This window comes from Antennarius striatus, chromosome 8 (genome assembly GCF_040054535.1).
Source record: "Antennarius striatus isolate MH-2024 chromosome 8, ASM4005453v1, whole genome shotgun sequence".
NCBI classification, from domain to species: Eukaryota; Metazoa; Chordata; class Actinopteri; order Lophiiformes; family Antennariidae; genus Antennarius; species Antennarius striatus.
The window spans coordinates 2,390,526-2,413,470 of record NC_090783.1 but is presented as its reverse complement, the minus strand read 5'-3'; the positions used below and the strand labels follow the sequence as shown (position 1 = coordinate 2,413,470).

The following is a 22,945-nucleotide window of genomic DNA, read 5'->3' as shown; positions in this document are numbered from 1 at the left end:
CGTTGGAATTACTGGAAGATCAGCAGCTGCTGGAGTTGTTGTTATTCCCGTGACAGAAGAAACTGCAGCACGAGTGGGAAGGGAAACAAACAAGGACGTGTTCTTCTGTTCTTGGCGGAGCGAGGGATCGCCATCCAACCGCAGAGGAGAGGATGGAGCGGTGGAGGGCGGGAGGTCGGGGATCGGGGGAGGCGGGTTTGTCACAGGTCACAGTCCAGGACGGCGCTTTGTGTCGTCAGAAAAGGGTTTCCTGGGATTTTGGTTCACAATGTGATCCTGAATAAAACTGGAAATGAGAAGCACGTGAAGATCAGGAAACAATTTATCTGTGAATTTTTGTTTTGAAAGAAATAATTCAACGTAGTTTCTCTCGTATTTTAAAAATGCTGCCGACTTGTTAGCTTGTTAGCATTAGCAGGACCGATGGATTCAAGAGTAGATCCACAATTAAAATCCCCACAAACGCCTCAATTGAGTTAAAGTCATGCAATGCAACCAATTCATGGTGATATATACGTAGAATTATATTATAATATTCCATTATATCATCACTGATGACATCACCATGGTGATGTAATTCCAGATTGGCTCAATTAATTTAAGGTAACTTGATTAAATTAACTTCCTTCAAACGGGTCAACTCAATTTAAGTCGACCAATCGGCTTGTCTATCTAGGTGTGGCCCTATGATGTGATGGCGATGCGTCCGGAGTGTACCCTGCCTTTTGCTCCAGCAGACTCACAGCTCCCAGGATGGATTGATGGATGGATGGATGGGTGACATTTTGGGAACTCCACTCGTTGCCACGTTGCCCTCGGCAACAAGGACCTGTATGATCTGTCACATTCGGAAGGCGCTCTGTAAATGCAGTCATGTGACCACTTCAAAGCGATTGCTAATCGATCGAGCGGTGGATGATGAAGACTGGTTTTTATTCTTCCTCTGCGACGCCTCCCGGTCGTCTTTGGGCAAAGTCATAGAAATAGACAACATAGATGGGGCCAAACAGTCTGGGATCAGTCATGGTTTATTCATGATGGAAAAGCCTTTTTCACACTGTATGTGTGTGTGTGTGTGTGTGTGTGTGTGTGTGTGTGTGTGAGAGAGAGAGAGAGATAATAAGATTAACATTTAACAGGAGGTTGTTTGTCGTTGCCAAGGACAAGGCAATGAGAAGCAGATCTTTTATGGAGAACAATCTGGATGAGAACATGTTTCACTCCTCTCCTTCTCCGCCTCCATAAATCCTCCTCTTTCATTCATTCCCTCCGTTCACTGACATTTGCTCATTACTGCATCTCGCGTCTGTATCCCTGCCATCGCTCTGAGTCGCTGCCATCGCGGGTACTTTCCACTCCAAAGCGTCGAACGGCCATGCAGATGACTGGGGAGGTCGTGCCAAAGCTGTTTGTGAGACGGAAACGCAATTAAAAGCCCATAGAGAGTGAAATATGTCCAGATTTCAAATTTGAAACCTTCTGTTTGTTTTTCCTCATAAATAAAAAGAGACAAGAAAAATTTAGACACCCCCCCTCTCCCTCTCTATGTGTGTGTGTGTGTGTGTGTGTGTGTGTGTGTGTGTGTGTGTGTGTGTGTGTGTGTGTGTGTGTGCAGCTACAACAAGAGGTCTTGTCATCTTAACCAGGATTGTACAGTCATGTGTTTCTCCTTAAAATACTTCCCTCCGTTTTGGAGAAGAGGACCACACATTCATGTTAATGGAGAGTCTCTCTCTCTCTCTCTCTCTCTCTCTCTCTCTCTCTCTCTCTCTCTCTCTCTCTCTCTCGCTCTCTCTCTCTCTCTCTCTCTCTCTCTCTCTCTCTCTCTCTCTCTCTCTCTCTCTCTCTCTCTCTATATATATATATATATATATATATATATATATATATACATACACAGTATATATATTGGAACTATAACAATTATTATATATAATTATAATTATATATATAATTATAATTATATATTTATATATATATATATATATAAGAATCGTAGCAAAGAAGCCTGTCAGCGGTATTCAAATTCAACATCATCGATTACTATGATGATGACGATGATCACGATGATGATGATGATGATGATGATGATGATGATGATGATGATGATGATGACGATGATGAGGATAACTATAACACACTCTCAGCTAAATAATCTCCTCGGCGAAAAAAAAAAAAATCACCATCATCATATGATTCATCTGGACCAGGAACACATCTTCATGGACGACTTGGCAGCTGCTTACACAAAGCTGATTAACTGGGAGCCATGTGAGGCAATTAAATGATACTGCAACTACACACACTACCCAGTGTGTGTGTGTGTGTGTGTGTGTGTGTGTGTGTATGATCACATGTGTGTGTATATATTGGGAATGGGGGGGGGTCGAAGGTGCCTCTGAGGAGACAGTGTATGATATATGTGAAATGAAGCGTATAGGATCTGTGATCACAAGGTTCCACGGATGGTACAGTAATGACTTGGTTGCTTACCTTGTGTGTGTTGCACGGTGTGTGTGTGTGTGTGTGTGTGTTTATGAATTGACACACAGATGATATGAGGTAGAGATAAATTGATAAGAGGGAGAAATTGCTGCTTGAAGGCCTGACCATAAAAATCAATAATCTGTGATTCCACTTTGTTCAGCAATGAGGCAACGAATTGTGAAATTTCCAGTTGGTGCCGTGTAAACGCTGGACAACGACGCTCTGTTTCCAAAAGCAGCATCTAGCATCTAATAAAAGTCAACATAAACTCAACTTAAAACACAATTTGCTTATATTTTGTCCACTTTGGGCCCAACGACCAGCCGACAGACCTTCAGCAGACCTCCTGCGGATCCAGACCTACCTTAGTGGTCATCCTTCTTGTGCACCTGATAAAATCTTATCTAGTGTTCACTCTCTTTTAGCTCTGTTTTGGTCTGCACCAACTTTTTAAAACATTTTTACATCCCACTTTAAAGCCAAAGTGTGCGCGATTTAAAATGAGGTCACAACCTTGACCTTAAAAAACTAGGTCAAGGTCAAATTTTGACTTACATACCTTTTTTAGGTATGTAATCATCTCTGACATAATCACAAAACAAAAAGGAACATTTTCAGGAAGCCAGACGCTCAAAAATGCGTAGGTCAGGGTAAAATGTTGGATTCAGGGGTGTCGCAGGATGATGCATTTAATGACTGCTTTGTTGTCTCTTTAGTGATGCTTTGTCCGCCGCTGTCTCCACCCTGTCGGTCTTTGTGTACTCACGCTTCAGCGAAGGACTGGTCTGAGAGCTTTCTAGTCATTTCTGTCATCTTCTCCACGCTTGTTGCTGGAAAACGTCTCCTGTTACGCCACTGAAAGTGCACATATATATATATCGCTTTTCCACCTTTACAGACAAAGTAGTTTGAACCCATTCTCACCCGTCCATGACGAGAAACTCGTGGTTGTTTCTGATATGTGGACAGCAGGGGGTCGGGTGTGGAGACATCAGAGCTTCAGCGGACGACCCCTTGAGCCACGGCTGCCTACAGGTTTATATGAAGGTATTTGAGGAGGTGTTCAGGAGGTTTTCGGGATTCTTCACACAATGTTGGACCGGACAAGACGAGGTTGGAGCTGTGACTGTAAAGGATGAGAGAGCCGTTACCATGACGAGTTTGATTCATTCATCAGCGCAGCGATGGAGAGACTGATGACCCCACCGTGTTCCACATGACACCAGATTAACTCCGAGATGATTTTCTCATCGCTCATCACGGTCCTCGCTTCCTACACCTCGCATATCAGAGAACGACATGATTATTAAAATCTTTTTGCGAGAGTGTGTGTGTTGTGTGTGTGTGTGTGTGTGTGTGTGTCAGAGTACAACATAGACACAAGCGAAGCTGAAGTAAAATAAACGATGTCGGGACGAGGAGTGGAAATTGACTGCTGTTTCATTTGGTTCGGAGCCAAAGGAGATCTAATTAGTCTGGATTAATCTGCACACACACACACACACACACACACACACGTACACACACAAACACACAAACCGAAGTGCATGAAGGGAAAATGACAAATGAATGAAAAGAAAACAGATGAGTAAGAAGTCTGGAGGTTTGACTGTGGCTTTCCCAGGACTCAGATTCTACCCAAAATCCATATTTACAGAATTAGATAATATTTTAATTAAGATCAGAAGTTTTTCCTGAATTTGTTTTTGGTACCACTTCACCCCGGGGGCGCCAGAAGTCCTTCCTCGGCGGGTGATTTGTGATTTGTTCCTCCTTCCCCCTGCCAATTCACCCCTGACCCCTTTCCTTTCCTGGTCCCTGAAATCCACACCTTGTGCCCTGACCTCCTTCAACCTACACGGACTTTCACACACACACACACACACACACACACACACACACACACACACACACACACACACACACACACACACACACACACACACACACACACACACACACACACACACACACACACACACACACACACACACACTCCGTCCACAGGCTCTGTGAAATCCAAGCATCCAACCCTCAGCCATGACCAATGAAGAGGAGCCTCTGGTCTGAGCGCGGGGCCTCGGATCGGTCACGGCGTCACCGCCATCGTCTGGAAGTGAATCTGACCGAACCGCCGTCGAAACAGATCCGGTTTCACGTCAGAATTTTAGAAAAAAATTTATTCTATCGATTGAAATCACTTTTTGAAGTGAGAATTTCCCTCATTTGAGTCCTGAAAAAGTCATCGGAAGGGATCGGAAGGTGAATCCAGTGATGCCAGTGTGTGTGTGTGTGTGTGTGTGTGTGTGTGTGTGTGTGTGTGTGTGTGTGTGTGTGTGTGTGTGTGTGTGTGTGTGTGTGTGTGTGTGTGCTTTAAATGTGGCTGCATGGGAACCGTCATATACATTTATAGTCCATCAGGCCGTTAGATTCGGGGGCCTCCCCTCACAAATCATGCAAGTACAAACAGAGATCTGCAGGCCAATGCAGTAGGCGGAGCCTGGCTTCAACAGGGACGTCCGATTGGTCGAAATATTGCAATTCAACGCTAAATGACTAAATGGCAGATTTATTATTGATTTTGCTGACGTCTGATTGGACAGACAAAAACTGAAGTCTTTGAGGCCTCAAACGCTTTTAATGTTGAGGTGGGGGGAGGAAGGACCAATCAGAGCTCTGTCCTTTTTGCACGAGGCTCACGAGCGATAATGAAGCTTCAGACCTGGGGGGGATGAAAGGAGCCGACGCCTTCGGGTTTGTGTGGATGTGTCACTGACATCCGGGGGAGTCGTATCTTATCGGGGGGGGGAGAGGGGGTGGCATTAACGGGCCGGCGGCGCGGACGTGTTGCATCAGTCTGACACCTGCAGATATGGACATGACCACACACACACACGCACACACACACACACGCACGCACGCACGCACGCACACACACACACACACACACACACACACACACACACAGGAGGTAGTAACAGGAGAAAGAACACATAGTTTTCATGATGGAAAAATAAAAGCAGAACAAAGAAGCTTGGAAGAAAAACTTAGCTTATCTTAGCTGAGCTTAGCTTAGCTTAGTTTAGCTTAGCTTAGCTTTGCATAGCATAGCGGCTGGAAACAGTAAGACCCGTTTATCCAAACTGCCTCCGAGCCCCTTTAAAGTCAAGTTAACATCTGATGCAATCTGCACAAAAGCATCACATTGTGATCCGTGAAGGGGGGTCGGGATGGGGTGGTGGTGGTGATGTGGGGGGGGGGGGGTCGGAGCTGGAGGCGCTCCCCGGTCTGGAGTCCTGTTGTCATCATGACGTCACCAGAGAGCCATCTGGAGCTGGAGGCCGGCGTCTGAACTCACTCCCTTGTTCCCCATTCAGCTTCCTATAATAAACAGTGGGGCCGCTGGAGATGATGGGGGGTGGGGGGGGGGCATTACGTTATTTTTCTTTTGCAAGTGTAATGAAACAGGAGGCATTTCCATCAGATGACTTCAACAGCTCTCTGTTAAAAAAGAAAAGAAATCTGCCCTGCTTTTAATTATTCAATGAATAGCGCTGCAGGTCTGAATGAACGAGTGAATGAATGGATGAATGAGTGAATGGATGAATGAGTGAATATACAAAAGAAAAAACTTTATTTAGCTAAGCTAGGCTAATCGAGAGAGAGCGAGTCTTTAAAAAAGGAATATTTACACGCTGTAGTCACTAGGAACTATTATTTAATGTAAAACAATGAGACGGGAATAAAAGAATGCTGAGCAGGACGTGTCCTCTAAAGCGTGAGGGAGTCATTGTGTGTGTGTGTGTGTGTGTGTGTGTGTGTGTGTGTGTGTGTGTGTGTGTGTGTGTGTGTGTGTGTGTGTGTGTGTGTGTGTGTGTGTGTGTGTCTGAGTAGAGGGGGAGGGTTAATGGGTACTATTCTAGAGAGCCCAAATAAAATCAAAGATAAGTGATTCCTTTAAAGCGTGCACACACACACACACATACACAGACACACACACACACACACACACGCATGCACACACATGCACACACACGCACACACACACACGCCCTTATAGTGCAACACTTTCCACTGACATTGATAAGCAAACAACTCGAGGGACATCATGGAATCCCTGTTTTAGCATTCTGTGCATGGTTGCAAATACTGACTAGTGTGTGTGTGTGTGTGTGTGTGTGTGTGTGTATAATGTATGTATGTGTGTGTGTTTGCAGGCGTAAGATTGTATATATTAAGCTCACTTTTTTTTTGTGTTAGAAGACAAGCTTCCAACTGGATGTGATTCTCCTCAGGACTCCAGCGTGTCAGGAGGACTCAGCGGAGGCCAATCAAAAGACGCCTTCAAGCATCAAGCGGCTGATCTCTGGTCAGATCGCACTAATCCCTGCTAACGCACAAGTTCAGACCATTAGCTGTAATCCTCTGAGTGCTTGTGTTTGATGGAGGGCTTCTCCAGTCAGGCCGGAGCTGGAGAGCTGCTCATGCATACCATACAGTCGTGTTACATTACTGTCCACGGTGTAAGAACACGTCGCCCTCACGCTGATCCACACTCACTGCCAGCCACACACACTCCTTGTACTTTACTTAAAGCCATTCCAGCTGGACCCATAAATCTTTAAAAGGACATTTTCAAGTCCAAGTTTGCGTCTCTGTCCGGTAGATGGCGCTGCAGCCTCTTTCAGTGCGCTAATAACGCTTTTACGCATGAGTGTGCGCGCCTGTGTGCGCGTGCACCTGCTATGATTTGCTCACCAATGAACTCAATGACTTCCAGACGCGCAAAAAGAGTCTCTCAAGTGATAAATCCACACCACGGGGAGGGGAGTGGGGGGGTGAATCCACGCTGGCACTGCTAGCCTAATCTGCCTACCCCCCCTTCTCCATTCACGTGCACGCGCATCTCCACCCCTCTCTCTCCCTCCATCCTTTCTCCTTTAAGTGCGCCCCCTGGTTGTTTGTGTCAGGAGTTCTTCCAGAAACTGCGCGCCTTTTACGCACCAGCCCTCATTTACGCACTTCCACGGACAGGATGAGAACCATTTCTGGTATTTCCATAGTAAAGTCATTTTGGCACCCCATAATGGGAGGTAGAAATGCACGTGGAAGGATGCGTGATATTTGTCTGAGTCTCATTTGATTTTAAAAAAAATAAATCTGCAGGTTTATGTATTCATATATTCTCTCTAACATCAGAACATGATGTATAATCCAGTTTGATTTACTTACCCCCCCCCCCCCCTCCACAACATGTTATGCATTGCAGAGAGTAAAACATGATTCTCATGTCACAGACTGAAAGTTTTATTCTCTTTTAGAACACTAAGATAGGAATAAAATACATATTTAATGCGAGATAAATGTAGTTACTGACCGGTGGCAAAAAACAAACAAACAAAAAAACCGCAAACTTTTATTCTGGAAAGTCGTGTTTTTAAAAAAAAATGTTTTGCCCAAATCTCCAAAAATCGACAAGCTGTCTGTGAAACATCGATGTGAAAGCAGGAATCCACGCTGAAGGACGGCATCGATTCCTGTGAGACAAGTGATCCGACACATCTGATCAATGAAAACAGTTTGATTTTAACCTTGTTATTATAAAAAAACAACAACAGAGTCGTTATTGGATGAGTCTGTGCCAGCTGAGGACAAACTGCTGCATGAAACAAAACCTCCATTCATCACTTTTAATCTGTTCGATATTTTCTCATCCGTCCACGTCACAAACTTCAGCCCACATGGCGCGTCTGAGCCACGACTCAAGTCAGATCTGATTGCGAGAAGATGAAGTTGGAGGAAGGAGAAGTTTGCTTCAAGGGATTTCCTTTTTGCAGGTATATTTTAAGCCGCTGCTGCCTGAGGGAGGATGGGGGGGGGGGGGGGGGGTAAGGCCGAACTGAGGGATGACCAGGTTGCCACAATGAGGGCGCAGGTCTTGACGCGCAGCGTCCAGGGTCACTCCTTCGCGTTTGTTTGCACCAAACCCCTGGTTTGGGGTCTGATATGAGCAAACCTGTCATCTCACGTTCATCACATCTTCTCTTCTTGAAGCGCTGACGACACTCGCTGTCAGGTCAGAGTTCCTCACGTCAAATCCAGAGGAGGAATGATTTAAACATGAACGCGTCAGCCCGTACAGTCCAATTAGGGCGAGGCGCGGTCGTCCCCGCTGCGTATTTGGCTCTGAACACGCACAGGAAGAATGAAAGCAGGAACGACGGTGAGTTAAAAAGAAAAATTATGCAAAGCAGAGACTTGGGAGTGGGGGGTGGGGGTCGGGGTGGGGGGGTCGCTCCAGGCTCGTTTGACGAGCGCGCACGATCCGTTTCCCCTGGAAACACCCTCGGTCTCACGCACAGATGGACGCACGCAACGACCAATGATTAAGAACACTTGCAAGGTGTCTCTGTCGGTAATTGGATTCATGCAGGAGAGGAAGAGGCTGTTCATCAGGTGAAACACGACAAGGTGGACTGAAAAATCGAGTGTAAAATAGAAAATTGTGCGTTTTGGGGGAATGCGTAATTATGACGCCTGGACCAGTTCCGCTCCTTTTACGCGCAATCAGCGCACGAACGCTGCGTCAAAACGCGGAAGCGCTGCGCTGGTTTGTGCGGTAAATTAATTCCAGCTGATTTGCACAAGATGAGCGAGAGGTTTTCTTTGAGGTGGGGGGGCGATCCGTGTGTCTCCACTTGAGCGGAGTTAAAATGCGCAGCCTTGCGTTTCTTTGGTGCCGCATTCCCAGGGAATCAACGCCTCGCTGAAACATCAATCAGCTTCAATTTGGAATTTCTCGCCACGGACCCGTCGGCGCTCTCAACCAATCAGATGGGAGCTCTGAAAACAACCCGTGACGGACGAAGTTTTTTCTTTCTTGATCAGTTATTCCCGTCTCGTTTCCTTCTGGTTTGTTTTTCCTTTAAATATTTTACGTCTGACCCTCATTGTAAAACAAGCACTGATGCACAAAGGAGCCATTTATCCTCCGGATAAGAGAGCGCATTTGCAAAATAGAACAACGTGACCTTTGACCTTCACACCTGCAGCCTCTGTGGGGGGAAAAATATCATAAATCCTAGAATTTAATCCAGATACATCCAGATTGCTTCCTTAACGAGGCCATGAAAGGTGATGGGAGTCCAGATTTTGGCCGTGCTCCTGATGACGATAATGATAATGATGATGATGATGATGATGATGATGATGATGATGATGATGATGCAGACTCACCCCCCCCATACAGTTTGTCTGCCTCGTCTCTCTTCACCACATCACCCGTCGGCCTGAGAAGGTCCAGAGGCGGCGGCGAAAGGTCACCGCGAGGCAGTTAGTAAGAGAAACATCATGAGAAGGAGGGCGAGGACGACACGCACTCTTTATACGAGTGTGTGCATGCTGGGCGGTGTGTGTGTGTGTGTATGTGTGTATGTGTGTGTGTGTGTGTGTCTCAGGAAATTGATTGTCCCTGTATGCACATCTTAATGACTTAAATGGTTCATTAAACACTTCCACAGATTCAATTAATCACAGAAATTAGATCATACTTTGTGCATGCGCTCGGGCATGTGTGTGTGTGTATGTGTGTGTCTGTGTGTGTGTGTGTGTGTGTGTGTATGATTCATATGTGCCTTCAGCAGGGATCCCAGCATTACCACCACTAATGATTTATGATAATCAGGTCTCGTCGCCAAAGGAAGAACAACTAAGAATGTGATGACGAGAAAAAAAAAGAGAGAGAGAGAGAAAGAACACTTAGCTGGTGACCCGGGTCTTCGTGTCAGGGATTAATCGACCTGTCAGCTACAGAGGAAAAAAAGAAGAAGACCATAATTAAAATACAAAGTCTCCCTGCGTGTTCAGTGTCTGCTATATATATAGAGAAACACAAGGGGTTTGATTTGGTTGTGTTATAAAACAATTTGCACTTCTTTTTTGTAGCGTCAACTAGAACTCACATAACAGAATCAAAGCTGACAAAAAGATTTTTGACGTCCAAGGACACAAAATGAGGATGGAATGCTCAAAACAAAACAAGAAGAAGAAGAAGAAGAAGAAGACAGGAATGTGATAATTGAGTCAGAAAAAGAAGTGAAGAAAACAAAGTGGCAATGAAGTAATTGGATTTAATAGAAAAAAAAAAGGATCGAAAGAGTAAGAATGAATCCAAATATCTTTAAAAAAGCAGCTGGAAGCTCCTTTAATGAAACAGCTTCGAAATGGACCCTGAAACTTTCATGGTTAAAAAAATAAATGAATTAAGACTCGTTAAATCTACTTTTTAATCACAAGGCTGTGGAATAAACAATAACAACAACAACAACAGCATCAACAGCTTCTTGTCGTGTCGCCAGCGGAGGCCTGATGGAGGTGTTTGTCATGCGATGAGATGCGAAACGTAATCATTGAGCTGTTGATCCAGCGATTATCCGGCCTCACCTGTGATTGAGGAGACGTTTCTACCTGCATGGATGCTCTCTTCTTCTTCTTTCCTGTGTGTCTCCTCACAGGAAGCCATTTGATCTGAATTCAAAGGTCAAGACGACGTCGCCCCCTTTCCTCTTTCTGTTTCCTCCACGACACCCATCCATCTATACGGACCTGGAATCTGCATCCCTTTAAATTAACCATCTCCTAGAGCTTCCACCCCGTCAGGGTGGATTTTATTGACTGAGGCAATCAAGTGAGCTTGTTTCATCCTGTGAGAGGACGAACGCGGCGGCAGTGATGGATGCTGCTTACAGCAGGACTTTCCCTTTTAAAGCTGAATCCACATTTATCCGTCTAACACCGTCTGTGTTTGCGTTTTCTCTTCCTCCTGCTGGAAAAGCATTAAATAAACCACCTCACATTTACATGCATGGATCAAAACGTGAATTATTTAAAAACCCGGCATCACCTCTGTGGCATAAACAGGATAAAAACAAGCCAGGACCAAAGATTCACCTGTAAGCTTAACTGTACTATATATATATATATAGCATGCATTCAGACGGCGTTTATGATGTCGGTGCTGCGGCTGTAAGGCCGTAAATCCCGGATCGGTGTCGTCTCTGAACATCCACCAAGTGAGGATTCATTAGGCCCCAAAGCGAGGCAATAAAAGGCGATTTTATCAATGCATGTTTCATCTAACAAGACGTCGCGGCGCCTTTTACAGGATCATAAAACAGTAAGAAAACAGTAAAAAAGTCCACATTCAGGCAAAGAAAACAAGAGAACGCTGGGATGAAAGAAGCTAATGGTGATAAAGTTAAAGGACATTGTCCCGTAATTCTAGCATCTTTATAGCGAATCAAATTCACCATGCAGGTAAATAAAAACAGGATCAAGGCGTCTAATCCCAGGTCAGAGATTATTCCAGGTGAGGTGGTTTCCCATGGCAACAGAGAGATTTATAATCAAGTTAAGGTGACTTTGAATTCAGTTCTGACTTTTGGATTTGTTTGAATGTTTTTTTGCATGTCTTGTTTTTTTTTTTTTTTAATCAGGACTCCCGCGGCCAAACCTTGAAATAATCTGATCTGCATGAAAGGAAGGTCTGGATGAGATTTTAATCAGTTGCACTCGTCCTTTCTTTTCTCATTTTTTTTTTTACTGTTGACTCACTCCTGGATGAAATGAGTCTTCACTTCTCATTATATGCTTTTATATGCAGAACAATACGACGCTGGCTCATTCGCATCTGTTCTCTCTGGCGTTGCTCGGCTGCTGTCCTTTGGGAAATATGGGAACAAACTCTGAATCCTAAACTATAGGCCGCACCTAGAAACAGACTGCGTACATTTAAAATGAAAGCAGAAGATTCCGATCATCAGCAGGAAGTGAAGCGTCCATAGTTTAGGGAATACACTGCAGAGAGGAGGTGTCAGTCTAATTTAAGAGGGTTAAAATGAATAAGTTCCTTGTGGCGCTGCATTTAAAGTCAGTGGGAAAGAAATATTAAACTTATTTGTGGAAAATGACTTTTTGATAAGAAGTGCGTTTCTTTTGTTTACAGCAATTTCGGTGAAAAGTGCTGAGTGAAGAAAGTGACGGTTATTTAGGGAGCGGCAGCTGCTGAATGTTTAAAATGTCATTTTATGGGTGAAACAAGCAAACCATAAAGACTTAAGGGTAGAAATCGGAAAAGAATACACATCCTATCTCAAAGCTGAGCCGAGTCGGTGTCAAATTTTTAAATATTACAGCAATAAACCCAGGATTTATGTCCTGAACTTAGACGGGAAGCAGCACTTTTCATCCGGAGTTTGGATGACTTTACATCTAGAATGAAGAACAGCCAAGGTGAGACTCTGATGGTGAGGATGAAGACGAAGGATGTAGTGAAGAAGACATGAGGGCAGCTGGAGGAGTATGAGTAACCCAAACGTGTTGGCGTGACCTCGCCCACGCTGAGGCGTGATCCCGGATTACGGTGATGCGTGTCACGGCGGAGCATCCAGGTGTGTGTCGCTGCCCTTTCGCTGCCCTTTTCAGGCTGAAACACACGGACAGAGTCTCTGAACGCCACGCCAGCAAACAGCCGTCATCAGCGGCGCCTGGAAAAACCAACAAACTCTCTGCAGCTTATTTACCAGATTGCATTCATGATTGTAATTTTCTATTCATCAACTGGAGGTTTACAAATCCTTTACAATCCCTCCCTGAAAAAAATAAAAAATTAAAAAATAAAAGAGAGATTAGCATCAACTTTTTTTTCTGCTAGTTTAAAGCAGAAACGACACAAATGGGATAAAAAAAAAACCAAACTTTGCATAAACAAATTATAAAATGTTAATCCAGCCCATTTCCGTCTTGTATACGGATCCGAGATTGAACATGGGAGTATGGAAATAAAGATATGAATGATTCAGGCCTTAAAATGTTCTTAAATTATACATTTCAAGAGCTGAATCATGAGTTTAACACCAACTATAGCCCTAGTCATCAATATTGCAGAGTAGGTTTCTCTCTCGCTGTCTATTTTTAGTGGTTAACTAAAATATTATGAAATGAGCAGACTTGAAAAATCACGTCAGAAGGTTCTTTTTCTATGACGTTGGAACAGATTTTGTCGGAATCTGCTTCTTTTAGACTTTTTCATCTTGTCATAAATGCCGTTTTTAAAAAGCGTTGCTAATTTTAGTAAATGTGATGTTTGCTTTTCAGCCACATTAAAAACGTGAGAAGTGGATTTCGCCGTCAGCCACAAACTCGGTGTTTATAAATGGACACATCCTGTCGACCTGACGCCCGTTGGAAAACATCAGCGGGAAGCGAATAAATAATTTCAGTCTGATGTGATAAAAAAAAAAAAAACCTTTATGATAAAGAATTATTCATTCGCTGATACCTGGCTGAGGCTCAGGGGGTCCAGATCAATATCATGTTAATTTAACTTTTCAAACTAATTAAAATAAAATCTTTTTTTTTTTTCTTCTCCTATCTCATCCGAATAAGAAACCACGCTTTCGTTCAGCCGCTGCAGCCAACGGGGTTAATAACTGAGCAGTTCTTCAACGCCATTTGATTAATTGACCTTTAATTAAATGTTTTAATTCAAATTTTCATTCAATTGAAGTGACTGATAAATGCACAGACCTGGTTTAATTCACAGTGAATGTTCTTGGACTGGTCTGGTGGATGGGGGGGTGACTGGGGTCGTGTTATTAGCTCCCTGGAGGCGGAGCAGTCAGGTTGTAGTCCAGCTTTATGGGGCGAGGTCATGCCCCCCCCCCCCCCTGGCCCGACATGTCTAATGACCCAGAATCAGGATGGACAGATCCGCCTCAGAGACAGGTGGAGGTAATGAGTCTGAACGTTTAGATGATCTGAGATGATCGATTTCAGATCCGATGACCTCACACTGATGCGGCACGAGGGGGACGGCCTCGCCGCCGGGCCGGGTCACGACCTGGAAGAGGGTCTTTTTATTCTAACAGGAAGACGTTTGAGCTCCTCAGTGAATCGAGGCTGTCTTCGTGGGTGATCCTCGGGCCGCACCGATCCATGAGGAGGAGGATTACTGCTGCAGCCTGGTCACATTTCATCATCCTGGATCACTGGATCTGGAGCAGGACTTAGATCCAGATCAGACTGGTGATGTCATCATGGATTTTTAACGTCTGAGGGGGGTATGCATTTAGATTTTCCAGCTGGTAACTGCCCACAACAGTAAATCCTGTTTTCAAACCCAACAAACATCACCGTAAAATGTGTTTCACTCCCTAAGGCGACAGATTGTTTTTTATAGTAACGTTCTGAACAGGTTTTACGTCAATTATAACCTGTTTTTTTCAATTAACCTGAAGAAAAAAAAATGGGACTTGAATTGAATTATTTGCTTCCACATGAATGATGGCTGTAACCTGATACTGTAATAACGGATGTATATTGATTGATCCTGTCAGAAATTGCCGTGTCTGTCAAAACAATGAAGAGACAATAAGATACAAATCGATAAGCAATTAGGATCCGATAATCAGTCAGAGGAGGAGAGAAATCATTCGGTTCGTCCCGATTTTGACCAGGAGAGTCATCCGTCTTTGGGTTTCTTTGGAAAGAAAGTGACTTTATGATTGATCTGATGGTTCCAATGCGTGTGTGTGTGCGCGCGTGTCCGTGTGTGTGTGTGTGTGTGTGTGTGTGTGTGTGTGTGTGTGTGTGTGTGTGTGTGTGTGTGTGTGTGTGTGTGTGTGTGTGTGTGTGTGTGTGTGTGTCAGCAGCTGCTCTCTCTGACTTCGCTCCTCTGCGTCCTGCAGTGTCAGATGGACTCGGTGCGTCGGCAGGAGCGTCAAAGAAGAGCTGGAACCCGCAAAAAGAGCTTCTGGACGCCGCAAATCCCGGATTAAAGCGCACACAGTGCGTTTACACCGACTGGGAGAGATTCGGGGGCAACTTTATCACTGTCTCCGCTATTCATTTATTTTCCTTTTTATTTATTTTGTTGGCGCAGACCTCCGGTCATTATCTGCCTGCTTCTTCTACATGTTCAGCGTCAATACAGTATCCGATAATGATCTGTAATCAATAACTGGAATTTGCTTTTCACTGAAGGTAAGATCAAGATCTCTCTCATGTTTATCTGCTTCTGATAGAAGTAAACATTTTGCAGAACGCTTGAATTGGAAACAATTGTGTGTGTTTATATATCTATATATCTATATATATATAATATATATATATATACACACACACACACACACACACACACACACACACACACACACACACACACACACACACACATATATATATATATATATATATACACACACACATATACACACACACATACATACACATACACATACACACACACATATATATGCACATTTATATATATATATATATATATATATATATATATAAATGTATGTGTGTGGGTGTTTAATATATATTTAATATATATATAAACTGAAAATCTTATTTATTTTTTTATTCAGTAGCACCAATTTTATAGTGAAATTATTCAACAGACTCTTTGAAATGAAAAATATTTGAAAAAGATAATTATATATATAAATATAATAATGTATATACTCAAATTGTAAATCCATACTCTCTGCTCTCTGCACTTGAATGAATAATTGATAGTAAAGCTAACAAACTAGCCGCTGTCACTGTAAATGTCCTATATTGTCTTCACTTTGTTGTTAACTAAATGTTTCTGGCTGTGAAGCTAACCGGATGAGACGAGGCTGAGAGCTTTCCTCTGTTTTCTGTGGTCGTCCTCTGACATGCCTGATGTTTCTCTAAACAGATCTGATTCCATCCCTGTGAGGAACTGAAGGTGTGAGGAGAAAAAAAAAAGGGGGGAGGGGGGTGCACTCTGCTTGAGATCTGCTTTCCTTGAAGGTGAGAAGGTCTGATAACAGCTTGCGGCCCCTCCCTGAAGGAATGAACGCACGTACGTTACGTAAGGACTTCGTTAGGATCCGTTGACATCATGGCTTCAGGTGACTCACAACATGTGGCGTGAGATGGGCGACCATGATTGGCGTTTGTCTGCCAAGGTTTTTTTCCACGAGGAGCGGAAGGAGCTGCAGTCGACGGGACCGGAACACGGGACCTGACGGGGTTGGGATCTCCTGCCTTTGTTCCCAGAGCTCTTCTCAGTCGTGTCCAGGAGTGGATTTTAATGAGGAAGAGAGGAAACCAGCCAAGTGAGACTCTTGCCTCCCTGCTGCTCCTCCTGCTGTGGGTTTCCTCCTGCCGGTAAAGCAGCATGGACCTGGCTCCGGATCAACCGGCCAGCTTCGCCCCGTCGCCGCTGTTCGTCTCTCAGGAAAGATTCAACCAGACCTTCGGCTTCCAGAGCTCCATCATGCTGCCTTCCACCTCCAGCACTCCCACTACCTCCCTCCACCAGCCTCTGCCCTCCCTGCTGCCCTCTTCCCTCATGTCGTCTCCTTTATTCTTCACCACGCCAACATCCCCCCTTCCACAAAGACCCACCTCCATCTCCCGGCCCTCCTCGTCTTCCTTTCCTGTGTCCCTGTCCACCTTCCCTTCCAATGACTTGGCGGACCTGGAGAGCATGCTGCTCTGGACTCTCCACGAGCCCACCACCATCGCTCTGACCATCATGTACTGTCTCTCCTTCATCCTGGGATTTGTTGGGAATCTAATGTCCCTTCGCGTCCTCACCAACAGGCAGAGCCGGCGGCTAGCCGGCGCCAGCGCCACCAGAAGCCTCTTGGTGAACTTGGCGGTGTGCGACCTGGCGGTGGTGTGTGTGTGCATGCCCATCACTCTGGGAAGCAAGATCTACACCGCCTGGGTGTACGGCGACCTCCTGTGTCGGGCGGTTCCCTTCACGCAGGCTGTTTCTGTCTCAGCCAGCGTGTTGACTCTGACGGTGATCAGCGTCAATCGATACTACAGCGTTCGATCGCCCCTGAGAGCTCGGTCTATGTTCACACGCCGGAGAATCTTGGCCACCGTTGCCGTGGTATGGATAGTGTCTTCGATCATGTGTGCACCAATTGCGGTGATGAACCAGCGATGGGAGATCAGCTTTGGGACATTTGCGATCTTGGTGTGCCAGGAGAAGTGGCCTCAGCATCGCCTTAAACAGGGGTAAGTACTCCAACGGACTACCAGGGGTCCGAGATCCGATCTGTGATCGAGGGTTTCAGAGTCTGAGACAAAGCCATTAAAGTGACAAAGGTGTTACAAAATGCCATTTGATACAACTTCAGACAATATCGACAGACAAATAAAGCTCTGACAGTGGGAATTCATCAAGTTGTAACTCAAGGAAAGTGTTAAAGAAACACTAAAATTCCTTTTAAACTATCGTTTAGAGGGAAATGAATCTGATTTTAAACCAGTTCTGTCTCGTTTTTTTTTTGTATATATATACGTATATAGTCACAAAGTCAAGTTGCCAAATTTACAGCCACAGATTGCATCCCTACTTTTTAGTGTCCTTGTCCCCGTGGACACAAACACTATTGATGTGAAAATCAAACTGGAAGGAGGCAGCGCCGATCAAATGTGACCACAATCCTTGTTTCCATGACAACTGTTAATATGAAAACATAAGAGTTTACTTTTGGGGTTTAAAATGTTTAAACCTGACTTGTTTAAACCTGACTTGTTTAAAAATGTCCACGGTTCACATCACATTTTGGAAATGATCCTTGTCCACACAAATCTGTGAAAATAGTTGAAAATGCTGCAGTATGCGTGCCTGTCCAGTGGTTGGCGGTGTAACCTGTACCCACAAGTTTTGCTGAACAGGAAGTGCCGCCAAATTACTTCCTTTATCAAAACAAAGACAGAAAAAACAGTCTACAGGAAGTTGTGTAACTGTTTCTGCAGTTTCTTTCAAAACGGACAAACCAAAACCGAGTAGCGCCCAGCTCATCCCACATCACACACCAGTCAGAGAATTCTGGGTATTGCAGTTTTTTAATTTGCACTTCCGGATGTATTTAACCGAGATTCACTTGGAAGGCTTCCTACTGACAACATCCATGAGAAGCAATGCAGTATTTTTCCACCCTCAATCACCTTGGCTCCATGAAACAGTTTGAAGTCGCTTCCTTCCTGCTATGCAATTCATTTCCTGATCTTTTAATCCACTTCCAAGCTTTACACCGCCCCAGGCTTCCCCGCATGTTAGCCATTGGTCGGGCCAAGGTCCTGCCTGGCTCACGGTTACCGTTGGCCATCATTTTTGTGGTGTCCAGCCCTGTTGGCAGCAATTGGCTTTTAATGGTCAATTGAAGCATGTGGAATCGGAGGAGGCTGTCGATGTCTTCCTCACCGAGCCCTTTAATTTGCTGTTTGGCCGAGCCCATTCTGTGAATTCACTCTTTTAAAATGTCTTCTCGTTATGCGATTCTCCCCATGAGAAAAAAAAATGATCACGGACTGAAAGCAGGAGGGTAGTAAAATTCAAACGTGTTGTGCCGGTTAAAGATGTTTTCCTGTCCTTGCTGCTGATCCATCAGCCCTGGGGTTCTTAAATGCAGCGCTCGAGGTGCGCAGACTTTCAAATCCAGCTTTATTTTGTACATACTGTGAAATAAAGAAGCTGTCTTTTGGGTTTTTATTTCATCCTTCATCTCATCTCCTTTTAGAATCCCCTCCTTTGTCTTAATCACGAGCTGCATAATCATTTAAAATGATTTCTATTCACTTTTATCATCCACTCACATCTGGTTATATCCTGACGTCTGCGTCTTGGTGAGAAAAAAAAAAAAAGGCAGCAAATAAAGCATGAGTCATCTGAAAATGACACGTCCCTCTTACCTCTTTGTGACATCATGCAATGAATTAATCACTTTGTGACATACCGCCCAGAGGGTGACATACCAGTAGAAGAAACATGACATATTGACATGTGAAATCGCGTCTGAAGGGATGTTTGAAACACAGGTTGATATTATCTTGACTCAACTTGCTTAATATGGGCCATGTGAGATAGAACGTCTGGTTTTGATGTATATGAGATGACTCCTCAAGTCAGGTTTCCATAGAAACCTTGAAAGGAAAGACAGTAAATGTCAAAAGATGCAACTAAACATGGAGGGTAATATATTTTTCAAGTCTTTTTTGAATGTAGCAGGTATAGTTTGAAATATGATTGTATGTTGAAGGCATCAGAAAGTAGTCCAACACGTTCAGGATGATCATTTTCAAGGTTGATGTTGTTGTTGTGAATCCATCAGAGAGCCTCACCACTCATGCAGAATTTAACACCTTTCCACATGTATAAATGAAATTCACTTCAGTTAAAAATACATTTCCAAGGTCATTAAATATGCATTTTATGTTTAATTCCTCCTCAGATACAATGTGCTGCTGTTTGTGATGCTCTACTGCCTGCCAGTGACCTTTAACCTCACCATAGGCTTCCTAACCGGCAGACGACTTTGGGGAGGGAAGAAATCGACTTTCACCGATCTGGATCCTCGCAGCCATGCTCTTCATATCTCGCGCCTGAAAATGCGGCAGAAGATCGCCAAGATGGTGGTGTGCCTGGTGCTGCTGTTCGCAGTCTCGTGGCTGCCGTTCTACTTGGCCGACCTTTGGATCGATTGCGAGGAACGGCCGCCGTCTTGGCTCCTGCAGACGCGACCGTTCGCCCAATGGTTGGGCTTGACCAACTCCAGCCTCAACCCCATCTGCTACTGCTTCATAGGGGATCTGTACCGCTCGGCGAAGGTAATACGGACGCGATACTACCAGAAAGTCGCCGCGCTGTTTGGTACCTCCTCTTTTACCAGCTCCACGGCAGTGACAACTCCCGTGGCGATGATTACGGACGCTACGGCGTCGGCGGCTGAGCATCACCACCTCGCCGCAGCAGCCGCCGTGGCTGCGTCGGCCTCCATCGTGACGATCCCCAGGTTCTTAAAGTTGACCCGAGGACCAGGAATAGGGCAGAAGGTCGGGGACAGTTCGGACAGCCGGGCGGGATCCGACCACAGCATCTCAGACTGGTGTCGCTCCAGTCCAAGTGTGTGCGACAACTCGGTGTTCCCTTGCCAAGTCCACCCACTCCAGCGCCCCCCACATAGGGCGGAACTACTCCCCACGAGAAGACACTCTGTCGACGAGAACACCGAACCGTTCCCTTTACGAATCATGTCCGTGGAAATTGACACGCTGCCTTCGAGGAGGCATTCAGGGGACAGAATGTATGGTCTGTCAGCTGATAAGAGAGCCATTATTACCATCGGCAGAGACAGTCTGTGCTACGCCGGGCAGCACAGACAAAACCCATCACAAGCCTCCCTGGTGGGAGATACAGAGGGCGAGAGAATGGATATGACCAGTCTGTAAAACCTGCAGATAACCCGAATTACTGGGTAGAAATTTGACATAAAAAACCTCTCAATTCACAATTTAAGGACGGGCGTTTGCGAGTTAATCTCTCGGAAAAGCCTTTGTTTGTCTTGACCTGGTCTTCGCTATCTGCTTTTCTCTGTAATTATTCTCTGTTGTGATTGAAAGCGTGCGATCCAGGACCAACGGGTGAAAGGGTGAAAAAGAAAATCAGGCTTTCCGAGGCAGAAAGGAGGGAGCAGAGATGGAGCGAGTCCCTCAGGGTGGTGGTGGTGTTGGTGGTGGTGGGGGAAAGTGCTATTTAGCCGCGGGCTAGAAAGCCAGTTATCAGGAAGAGGTGCGGATTGCAGCAAAGAGCCTTCACCTGCAATTCATAATAGAAATAATTCGTTTGCGAGTGCATGAAAACCACGTAATGAAGATTCCCTAATGCTGAAACAGGGGTGCAGCGTTTTGCAAGTGTGTTTTGAACACTGGTGACATTACAGGGTTGGTGAATCGACTCGCACCGACGCAGCAGTCGTGCATGTGCGCGGTCACGTGAGTGATTCGCCGGGGAATGGAAGGTAAACTGTGTATGAAGCAGAAAATGAATAGTGTACAGAATCGCTCTGTGATGTTTCCATTAGGGGGAAAATTACTTTGTCAGGTCTGAAAGCTAGAAAACCAGGTCACCCGACCCTAAAGGAGCAGGGGGCACCTGGATCAAAGCGCCAGATGAATCATGGGATCTATGACGCCACCAACACGTATGCTCGGAGAATATAATTTCGTTTAGCGCGCTGGAAAGAATGTAATCATAATAATAATAATAAATTCTACTGCCAATGTTTTTTGCAACAGCTATTCTTTAGGAGTGACAGCAGCTATCCATCCTGCTATTGCTCTTCTGTTTGTAGAGGAGTACCTCATGTTTATAACGCTGATGGAAAAAAGAAAAAAGAAGCCAAATAACTTTTGGATTATCTTCCTTCGACGTCGCTCTTGTGTTGCAGCGCCGTGTTGATAGTGTTACTAACCTAAAGAGCGTCCTTGAAGCCTAACAAATGTGCATTCCTCTCCACAGGAAACATCTAGCGAGCCAATAGTTTTGAACTTTTTCTGTTACTTGATATCAGCCTTGAGCATTTCTGTCAGTATCAGGGGAATCGATGGCGTGTGTCACATGTGTGTGTGTGTGTGTGTGTGTGTGCGCACCGCTACCGCCCGAGCAGCAAGTCAATCATACCTAAAGAGCCTTTAAGAGCACCGATTCCACCCTAACGTCTCACGGAGGAAGACATTCCAATTCCTCACGCTCCACTTGGTAGCGTAAAAGAGCTGTTTGTGTCTAAAAGTTGTCTCAAATTTATCTTAACTTGTCAAGTGAAAATGAAATTAGATTGATACCAAGTGAGACAAATGAAGCCTCTAAAGGTCAGGGGGAAATACCGGTGATCTCCGGTGAGCTGATCTCACGGCCGAATCTCAAAATGATCGGATATCTGTGGGAGTTTTTGGGCTCTAGGTAAAGCGGTGCATCCTCGATGGCGCTAAGATGAATAAAGGTGAATAAAGAATGAAGTCAAAACACTCTCACTCGTGCACAGATGCTGAGAACAAACCCTGAAACGGCCCCGGGCCGCTTCCAGCTGTTTGCCAAAGCAGAGGTGATGGAGAGCAGGAACTGCTGTGACATCGAGCCGCTAATCACACACTCGCTCTTGCAAAAATGAAGCGGTGCAGCGTGCAAGGAATCAAACTGCGTCAAGACAGTCCTATTTATGTCACGGATAGAGTTGCTTTACAAAAGATCTCACCGCCGTTATGTCTCGATTTTGTTTTCCCCTTTTTATTTCATCCACTTCCTCCTCCTCGGTTTTTGCATTGTGCTGCTAAATAATGTGCATTTGGTGTTTCAATAAAGAAAGCAAAGACTCTGATTGTGTTGCCGTGTCTCAGAACCTCCACAGTTGCTCTTTTAAGGAACTCCAGATCGAGTATTTTTAAAGTTTGGGATGGAATGGGCGTTGGGAGGTCTGGAGCACAAAGATAAAATGTCTGCACAGTTCTGGGATCCTTTGTTTCAAACTCCTTTCCTCCCCTCAGGCGTGATTAAATGTTAATGAGATCTAAATTTAGTTATGAGTGGCTCTTGTTCCTTTTTTTAAGTGCGTCACAAGTGATGGAA

The 22,945-nt window shown here is 44.9% G+C and overlaps 1 protein-coding gene and 1 long non-coding RNA gene across 2 annotated transcripts; one reads left to right on the top strand and one right to left on the bottom strand.

The window, feature by feature from the left end:
- Positions 1 to 1,111: 1,111 nt before the first annotated feature.
- Positions 1,112 to 3,766, bottom strand: LOC137599648 (uncharacterized). Its single transcript, XR_011036840.1, has 3 exons — positions 3,694 to 3,766; positions 3,412 to 3,613; positions 1,112 to 1,405 (listed from the first exon to the last, which is right to left on the bottom strand). It is a non-coding gene; the product is annotated as an uncharacterized lncRNA (long non-coding RNA).
- Positions 3,767 to 16,364: 12,598 nt separating this feature from the next.
- Positions 16,365 to 22,656, top strand: LOC137600509 (neuropeptide Y receptor type 2-like). The gene is made up of 2 exons (XM_068322177.1): positions 16,365 to 17,553; positions 19,776 to 22,656. Exons 1-2 carry the CDS (start codon positions 16,700 to 16,702, stop codon positions 20,770 to 20,772), a joined length of 1,851 nt encoding a protein of 616 aa, XP_068178278.1. The 5' UTR covers positions 16,365 to 16,699; the 3' UTR covers positions 20,773 to 22,656.
- The last annotated feature ends 289 nt before the right edge of the window (positions 22,657 to 22,945 follow it).

Excerpts from the sequence above, each read along its gene's own strand:
- LOC137600509 (XM_068322177.1), top strand. The coding sequence starts at position 16,700 with ATGGACCTGGCTCCGGATCAACCGGCCAGCTTCGCCCCGTCGCCGCTG. Across the intron at positions 17,554-19,775 it reads CAGCATCGCCTTAAACAGGG|ATACAATGTGCTGCTGTTTG; the intron begins GTAAGTACTCCA and ends ATTCCTCCTCAG.